General features: G+C 41.0%; 1 protein-coding gene across 2 annotated transcripts in view; it reads left to right on the top strand.

Annotated features, from left to right (window-relative positions):
* The first annotated feature begins 1319 nt into the window (after positions 1-1319).
* The window catches only part of PKP2 (plakophilin 2), a 150273-nt gene continuing 141891 nt past the window's right edge, over positions 1320-9701 (top strand). Inside the window, exon 1 of one of the 2 annotated variants that reach the window (XM_089671700.1) lies at positions 1320-2426. In XM_089671700.1, coding sequence (XP_089527826.1) covers positions 2213-2426 — 214 coding nt within the window. In that variant the 5' untranslated portion in view covers positions 1320-2212. The remainder of the gene's footprint in view (positions 2427-9701) is intronic. The other variant, XM_089671699.1, reaches the window with a different exon arrangement.

Below are 9701 nucleotides of genomic sequence, written 5' to 3'. Positions count from 1 at the left end.
TGGTTGTATTCACTATGGATCCCATCATGAGCATAATGCGGCATGTTCTATCATTTTTTCCTTTACGCGAAACCTGGAACTGAGTGCGCTGGTGTACCGGGTCCATTTGAATACATGGAAAATGCTTTGCATGCATTTCTGATGATGAAAAAAGGCTCTGGACAGACTCTGGATATGGAACAGTTAAAAAATGCTTCTAAACGCAAACGCTTATAAATGCGGTTAGCTGCATTTACAAGCGTTTGGCGTTTGAAACGCTGATAAAATCTACTCCTGAACGCAAGTTTGGTGCATTCAAAAAAACAACTGTAAACTCAACTGCCTGTAAACGACATAGTGTACATGGACACATAGGAAAACATTAGGGTGAGTTCAGAAGCTGCTGAAAAAAATGCGGAAAAGCTCCTGAATGTCAGTTTATCAGCTGCAGTGTACATGAGCCCTTAACCTACCAGCATGTCTTTGGACTGTGGGAGGAAACTGGAGTGCCTGGAGGAAACCCATGCAGGCACAGGGAGAGCATGCCAACTCCATGCAGGTGGTGCTGTGGTTGGGATTTGAACCAATGACTCTAGTACTGCCAGGTGGAAGTGCTAACCATTTAGCCACTGTGCTGCCCTGTGCACTTATTGAATAGATATAAGAAAATGCTTTTTTTATTATTATTATTATACAGGATTTATATAGCACCAACAGTTTGCTCAGCGCTTTACAATATAACGGGAGACAATACAGCAACAATACAGTTCAATACAAGAGGGTTAGGACCAGGGGCGGAGTGACCATTTGGAAACTTGGGCACTACCCGAGGGCCCGGGGTCAGTAGGGGGCCCCATGAGATGCACCTGGTACCTTTTTCATAGGCTTTTTTGAGTTTGGGCAAGGACACAAGGGCCCCATGATCTCCTATTGCCCGGGGGCCCCATGAGTTGTCAGTCCGCCCCTGGTTAGGAGGTTTTATTGGTATACGTCACAGACCAGACAGGAGCAAATACGAGTCATCTATTGTTGAGGTGTACATCCCCTTGAAATGAATTCCATGTTACTAAACATGTCATGATTAGGTATTTAATCATTTGCGTCCCTCCAAGACTGTATGGTGTTTGGCGCTGGTGATTCATGAAGAATGTCTGTAAAGTAGGCTCCCTGAACGCAGGACCCCAGTTGTGTGCACAGCACTGAACCTGAACCTTAGCTGTGACCTGTGCAGAGAGGTGCCACTCCCCAGCCCACTCCTCCTGCGCAGCTCCTGGCAGCACAGCCTTTGTGTACTGCTGTGTTCAATCCTCTCCCCTCCCTCCTCTATGTTCTACAGCCCAGCCCTGAACCTCAGGGACATTAAAAGCTGAGTTATCTGAGGAATCCCAGGCTGGAAACTCAAGGTGGGAGGAGGCCTGCCAGTTACTAAGAGAGGAAGCTGTGTATGTGGAGGTGTGCACTGGTGTGTGAGCTTTGGAACACTGCACTGCGAGCTGCATACTGGGACTTGGTGAGCTCCAGGGACTGCACCAACTGGGGCAACGTGTACTGCTGCTTGAACAGGGACCCTGATCGGAAACCTGTGCCAAATACAAGTGACCAACCCTTAACCTGCACCTGGTGTGGACTGCAGCCTGTATACTGGGACCTGGCATGCACTGGAAGTGTGTACTGGCACAGAGAACTAACTGAAGAGTGTACTTTGGGGTGTCTAAGGGAGGCGTGTAACTAATTCGACAGTTACTGGGAGTTGGCGCAGGCATAAAAAACTATCTGGAGGCTGTATTCTAGGACGTAGTGCATACTGGAAGTGACTACTACCACCCACAAACTGTATACTGGATCACTGTATTTACTCAAAGTTGTACACTGGAATTTGGGGCGTACCGGAGGTGTGCACTGGAAAAGATTGTTTAGTGGAGATTGGATAGTGGTAATAAACGTGTACTCAAGACCTTGTCCTGGGTATTGAGTGTTCCAGGTGTGTGTATTAGAACAAAGAACATACTACGGGTTGTATTTTGTATCCATTGTGTACCTTAGGTTACAATAGGGTTAGGACCAAGCAGTAAAGGCACACTTTTAAAGACAAATTGTTGAAGGCTGTAGCCCAGACCTCAGAAGACACCCAGGGCTCTGTTATTGCTTACTTGCGTTGGGCAGTGGTACAAGAACCTTCCTGTCACCAGAGGCTGAAAGCTCTAAAGGCACTTGTAGACCTCTTTCATCCAACATGGCACTGGTGGTATCTCCGGGCGGTGAGCAAGGCTACATCAGGACGGTCCTGACCAGAGATCACTTTATGGACTTGGACAGCTCTACCCTGGCACTACCATCCGAAGAGATGTTGAAAATGGGTCGTCAGGACCTCGAGAAGTCCAAGCGGATCCAGCATCAGGTCCAAATGACCATGGCGAGAAGGACGAATAAAAGGAGTATGGCCAACGGTATGTATTTTTGCAACTTGTTCATGTCATTCAGAAGGCAAGGGTTTTGTAGATGTTGGGGAATTAAGAGTGTTAGGGCTCATGTACACTGCAGCTCCTAAAATGACGTTCAGGAACTCTTCTGCATTTTTTTCAGCAGCCCCTGAACTCTCCCTAATGTTTTCCTATGTGTCCATGTACACTATGTTGTTTACGGTTGTTTACAGGCAATTGAGTTTACAGTCATTTTTTTTAATGCACCAAACTTGCGTTAAGGAGTAGATTTTACCAGCATAACGCGTGTAAACGCTTCTAAATGTGGTTAACCAGGTTTATAAGCATTTGCATTTAGAAGCATTTTTTAACTGTTCCATATCCAGATGCTGTCCAGAGCCTTTCTTCATCATCAGAAATGCATGCAAAGCATTTTCCATGTATTCAAATGGACCCGGTACACCAGCGCAGTCAGTTCCAGGTTGCACGTGAAGGAACGTGTCACATTATGCTCATGATGGGATCCATAGTGAATACAAACAGAAAAGACAGATAATCTCAACACATACTGCTTGCTCTGCTTCTACTCTCTCTCTTCCTCAAAATGTCTGAAATAGTAAATTTTTTACTGTTTTTCAGTGCATTCTGGGCATTTGGGAAGGTCTCCTGAGGTTATCTTTTAAAAATGCTTCTAAATGCAAACACACACAAAAGCGGCTAAACTGGTGTTTTTTAGCCTACGTTTTCCAGCAGTCAGTATTCATCGTTCAGAAGAGTTTTCCAAACGCCCCGTGTACATGAGCCCTTAGCGTGGTTTGTCAGTCAACCAGAACTTTTAGTCCTCCAGCAGCCATGTTATACCTATTTGGTATATCTGCATTTGTTCTTTTCATACAGTCTGGGCTTTTGTAATACTGTTGCTGTGGTGTGTAAAGACTTTGCAATGTGCATTGGGCAGCATGGTGGTTAAGTGGTTAGAATTCTTCTGTGTCAGCACTGAGAACTTGGGTTGTAGCAAGCGTGCTGTTTGCATGACGTCTATATGTTCTCCCTGCCCTAATGCGGTCTTCCTCCCACAAGAAACATGCTTATGGATTAACTGGTACCTTACCAAATTGGACCAGGAGTGTGTGTGCAGTAGGAACATCAGATTGGAAGCAGGGTATATGGGACTTTTGGAATATTCTTCTATGAAATTTGTAAAATCCTATGTACTATTGCTATTAATGTGTCAAGGCAATAAATCTATAGACTGTTATTATATAGCACCAACATAATCTAAGACGTATTATACTGAATGATTCCGTTCAGTCCTTACTCCCCAAACCCGAAGGTGCTTACAGGCTGAGCGCCATGTCCCCAACTACCAGGTTTAGTGGGCAGCACAGTGGCTAAATGGTTAGAACTTCCACCTGGCAGTACTAGGGTTGTTGGTTTGAATCCCAGCCACGGCACCTCCTGCCTGGAGTTTGCATGTTCTCCCTGTGCCTGCATGGGTTTCCTCCAGGTGCTCCGGTTTCCTTCCAAAGACATGCTGCTAGGTTAATTGGCTCCTTTCTAAATTGTCCCTAGTATGTGTATGTATGAATGTGAGTTAGGGACCTTAGATTGTACACCCCTTGAGAGTTAGGGACTGATGTGAATGTACAATATATATATGTAAAGCACTGCATAAATTGACAGCACTATACAAGTACCTGAAATAATAATAGTCCTACTTTTTTGAAAGCTATCCTTGAAAATGTTGCTGTTTGGTATAACGATCAACATAACAATAACATCCTTTTTTTTATATTACATTTTATTATCGATTCAAATTTTCTTGTCATTTTGAGAGACTAAATTATTTGGATTAACACGTATGCCTTTTTCTCTCCAATGCGTTTTCCATTGAAATCAATATAAGCTCATGAAAACACAATTTGACGTGTTAACACACATCGTGATTTTTCATATTGGATGTCAATGTGCATTTTGATGCATGTTGTGCTGTATTATGATGGATTGCCATGCATTTTGACACACATTGATGCACTTTCTAATGTATGCATTGAGATGCATTTTGAATTTCCATCCGTTTCAATAGAAAACACACAAAGCAAAAATGCAAAGATGTGAATCCATCCAAATGCTAAAGCAAACATTATTTTGTTATCCTGTTCACTGATGCCATCATTTTGAAATGAAGTCCTGCAGTGGTAATACAGTCTTAGGCGGAACACATTCTATAGCAATGGTCATCAACTTTCTTGATATGCGGGGCCTCAACATCACCAAAGGGCCACACATAAAATTCTGTGAGTATTCAGTGTCAGAGACAACAGACATAGAGCAGGATATAGGCAAAGACCATGGACATAATACAAGAGATGATCAGAGACAGTTGACATAACACCGTAGATGGTTAAAGACTGCATATAGGATACAAAAGATGGTCAGAGACTACAGATATGATACTAGAGATTGTCAGGGTCTGTGGACATAATACAGGACATGGTCAGAGACTGCTGACAGGATACAAGAGACAGTCAGAGGCTGCAGATATGATATAAGAGATGGTTAGACACTGTTGACATAATACAGGAGATATTCAAAGACTACAGACACGATACAAGAGATTGTCAGAGACTGCAGACATGATACAAGAGATAGTCAGACACTGCAAACATGATACAAGAGATAGTCAGAGACTGCAGACATGATTCTAGAGATTGTCAGAGACTGCAGACATGATTCTAGAGATTGTCAGAGACTGCAAACATGATACAAGAGATAGTCAGAGACTGCAGACATGATACAAGAAATGGTCAGAGACTGTAGACATTATATTAGAGATTGTCAGAGACTGCAGTCATGATACAAGAAATGGTCAGAGACTGCAGACATGATACAAGAAATACAAGAAATGGTCACAGACTACAGTCATGATACAAGAGATGGTCAGAGACTGCAGATATGATACAAGAGATAGTCAGACACTGCAGACATGATACTAGAGATTGTCAGAGACTGCTGACAGGATACAAGAGACAGTCAGAGACTGCAGACATGATACTAGACATTGTCAGAGACTGCAGACATGACACAAGAAATGGTCAGAGACTACAGACATGATTCTAGAGATTGTCAGAGACTGCAGACATGATACAAGAGATAGTCAGACACTGCAAACATGATACAAGAGATAGTCAGAGACTGCAGACATTATACAAGAAATGGTCAGAGACTGCAGATATGATACAAGAAATGGTCAGAGACTGCAGACATGATACAAGAGATGGTCAGAGACTGCAGACATGATATAAGAGATAGTCAGAGACTGAAGACATGATACAAGAGATAGCCAGAGACTGCAGACATGATAATAGAGATTGTCAGAGACTGCAGGCATGATACAAGAGATTGTCAGAGACTGTAGACATGATACAAGAAATGGTCAGAGACTGCATACATGATACAAGAGATAGTCAGAGACTGTAGACATGATACAAGAAATGGTCAGAGACTGCAGACATGATATAAGAGATATTCAGAGACTGAAGACATGATACAAGAGATAGTCAGAGACTGCGGACATGATTCTAGAGTTTGTCAGAGATTTCAGACATGATACAAGAAATGGTCAGAGACTGAAGACATGATACAAGAGATAGTTAGAGACTGCAGACATGATTCTAGAGTTTGTCAGAGACTGCAGATATGATACTAGAGATTATCAGAGACTGCAGACATGATACAAGAAATGGTCAGAGACTGCAGACATGATACAAGAAATGGTCAGAGACTGCAGACATGATACAAGAAATGGTCAGAGACTACAGACATGATTCAAGAGATGGTCAGAGACTGCAGACATGATACAAGAGATGGTCAGAGACTGCAGACATGATACAAGAGATGGCCAGGAACTGCAGACATGCTGCAGGAGACTGTCAGAGCCTGTGAACATGCTATAGGAGTTGTTGGAGACTGGGGACATGATTCAAGAGACAGCCATAGACTGGAGACACATTCCATAAGACAGCCAGAAATCACTACTATAACAGGGCAATAGGGAAACACAGATTAGTGTCTGCAGGGGCCCCACATGCTGCACCAAAAGTGCCAAAGGGCCACAGGTGGGGCACTAATGTTTTGCAGTGTTTTGCTGTACATTACTGCACATAGCAAAGGAACAGAAATGTAGGAATACTTGATCTAAAGCCCAGTATATCGCTGTAAAAACAAGAAGAAAATGCAGTTACAAAACGCCCGCCTGTACCGGTAGACACTGAATGCCCCCCTAAACGCAATTATACAATGAAATCAATGATTGTAATGCTGCGTTGTTTGTGACTATTGAAGACATGAGCGTGTGTTCTGTACAAAGGTTAGATCTTAGCAAAATTATTGAGCGGTTAGGACCAGGATTCACACTTGTTGCGTTGTGGCAACCTGTGCTAAAACGCTCCAACGCACCTGCTTTATGTGTGCTGCATTACAGTGCTATTTATTGTAAATGGAACCAAACATATTATATAGTAGAGACCAACTCACAACATGCCACAGCCCACCGCAATACATGTACCGTGTGTTGTGGTGATCCTCATTGTTAAAACTGCTCATCTGTTGCAGTGCAATGCAAAATGTTATGTGTGCCATAATATGCGTTAGAACATGTGTATTAATGCACTGCAATGGAATACTTATATGTGAATGGCCCCTCAGTCTGCAGAATGCAGCTATACAGGCGTACCTCAGTTTACGAATGCCTCGGTTAATGTAATTTTTGGTTTACGAATGAAAATCCATTGAAAATAATGCCTCAGTTTACAAAATGTTTTTGCAATACGAAGCGTTTATAGCGCCGGCCCCGTGCCTTTAAAGTCCACTGTATAAAGAGTTTTGAACAGATAAGACTTTTTTTTACTTTTTTCTGGTTTCCTGACCTCCGGAACGGATTAATTGGTTTTCAATGCATTTACGAATTTATTTTTAATCATATCCCTGTACAGTATTTATGCCTTTAAAGTGCACTTTATAAAGAGTTTTGAACAGATAAAAGACTTTTTTTTACTTTTTTCTGACCTCCGGAATGGATTAATTGGTTTTCAATGCCTTTACAAATTAATTTTTAATCATGGCCCTGTACAGTATTTATGCCTTTAAAGTGCACTTTATAAAGAGTTTTGAACAGATAAAATACTTTTTTTTTACTTTTTTCTGACCTCCAGACCGGATTAATTGATTTTCAATGCATTTACAAATTTTTTTTTAATCATGTCCCTGTACAGTATTTATGCCTTTAAAGTGCACTTTATAAAGAGCTTTGAACAGATAAGACTTTTTTCTGATTTTCTGACCTCCAGAACGGATTAATTGGTTTTTAATGCATTTACAAATTTTTTTGTAATCATGTCCCTGTACAGTATTTATGCCTTTAAAGTGCACTTTATAAAGAGTTTTGAACAGATAAAATACTTTTTTTTTACTTTTTTCTGACCTCCAGACCGGATTAATTGATTTTCAATGCATTTACAAATTTTTTTTTAATCATGTCCCTGTACAGTATTTATGCCTTTAAAGTGCACTTTATAAAGAGCTTTGAACAGATAAGACTTTTTTCTGATTTTCTGACCTCCAGAACGGATTAATTGGTTTTTAATGCATTTACAAATTTTTTTGTAATCATGTCCCTGTACAGTATTTATGCCTTTAAAGTGCACTTTATAAAGAGTTTTGAACAGATAAAAGACTTTTGTTTTACTTTCTTCTGACCTCTGGAACAGATTAATTGGTTTTTAATGCATTCCTATGGGAAACTGCATTTTGGTTTATGAATTTTTTGCAATACGAAACGTATTAAATTTGTAAATTAAATTTGTAAACTGAGGTACGCCTGTATATAGAATGATGCATCCGAACACATGCTGAAAGAAGGTATGTTTTCATACATTTTTTTTTTGCATTTATTCCATTTTTTTATTCCATTTCCTCAGTGTGACGTGTGCCATGTGCCGCCGTACCCTTTTTAATGTATTTTTACAAGCATTCTTTCATAGACCTATTAAGGTAGAACAAAGACACATGGTGACATTATACAGAACAATAAACAATAGCAGCCACCAGTGTAGAATGATGTCATATTTTATGCATTTGAGTTAACAAACTGGGGGGGGACCCTGAGGAACCCCTTTAGGGGGTCTCCCATATCTCAAAGAAGTTGCAGTTTTTTTCTGGAATTGTACACAGTAGCCAAAAAGTGTATTCTGTTTGTAGCTCTATTATTTTTCCCTTGGTTGTACAAAATTATAAGGCCAAAAATGCAAGGAGTTGCATTGATGCACAATATGGTATAGATGTGGCTGAGGGTGCACAGCAATTTCTTAAAGCAGCGCTAAAAAATAACAAGATAAAATCAAATAGCTTATTAAAGGCCCATAAAATAACAAAAACTGCTTTTGCTGCAATATTCACCTTCCAAAGATTCCCCTGCAGTACTTTTTAACTGCCACTAGATGTCCTCAGTTTGATAACCATCATCCTTTAACCCACATCCTCTGCGCCCAGGTCATGCTGGACCCTCCGCTAGCCTGTGAGTAGACAGTGAAAGGAGAAGCAACACAGCATATCTCTGTCATTCTGCTCTCTCCTTCTATCAGCATGCTTTTTGTCATCACAAGAACTGGCTACCAGGTCAAGGTCAGGTACTACTACTTGTATTTAAAAATACATTAGTGATGTATATTGATTACAGAATTACATTAATATCTGCCTAGGTTCAGTTTTAAAGTATATCTGAAGGCAACTCTGCTCAGTGCAGTGAGTGAGTGGTGTCACCCTAGGGCAGGAAGTGTGTTACAGGTAGGATCACCAGGTAAGGAAAAAAAAGGGGGGGGGGAATCTTGTAAAAAAAGAAAACTAATGCAGCCACCACATCTTAAGGCCTGTTAAGCTGCAATATTATGCATTTTTTATTTTTTGGGTTACAGTACACTACATTTCATTCAGACTTTACATTATTAGATGTATTATTTTTCAAAGCCAGTATAAAGGAAAAGTAACGGTGGAAAAAAAAGCACTTTGGTCTTTCACCAATCATCTTTTGTACATGGATTAATTTCAGTCTGCGTAACTGGAGGGGGGGAGCGCAGCAGGGGCTTGTTGTTTGCTTGCATACTTTGTGCTACAATGGCTCCCACTTTCCAATTGCAGACAGTCAGGAGCAATTGATCCGCTGAGATCATTCATTAACCACTTCGTGCCGGAGGTATAAATATATGCGGCCTCTTGGAGAGTGGGCTTTAAATCTGAGAGGCTGCA

The sequence above is a fragment of the Staurois parvus genome, unplaced genomic scaffold, assembly GCF_062004578.1.
Source record: "Staurois parvus isolate SC_StPar_1 unplaced genomic scaffold, SC_StPar_1.0 ptg000114l, whole genome shotgun sequence".
Classification (NCBI taxonomy): Eukaryota; Metazoa; Chordata; class Amphibia; order Anura; family Ranidae; genus Staurois; species Staurois parvus.
Note: the sequence above shows the minus strand (reverse complement) of the source record. Positions and strands in the feature narration are given on the sequence as shown.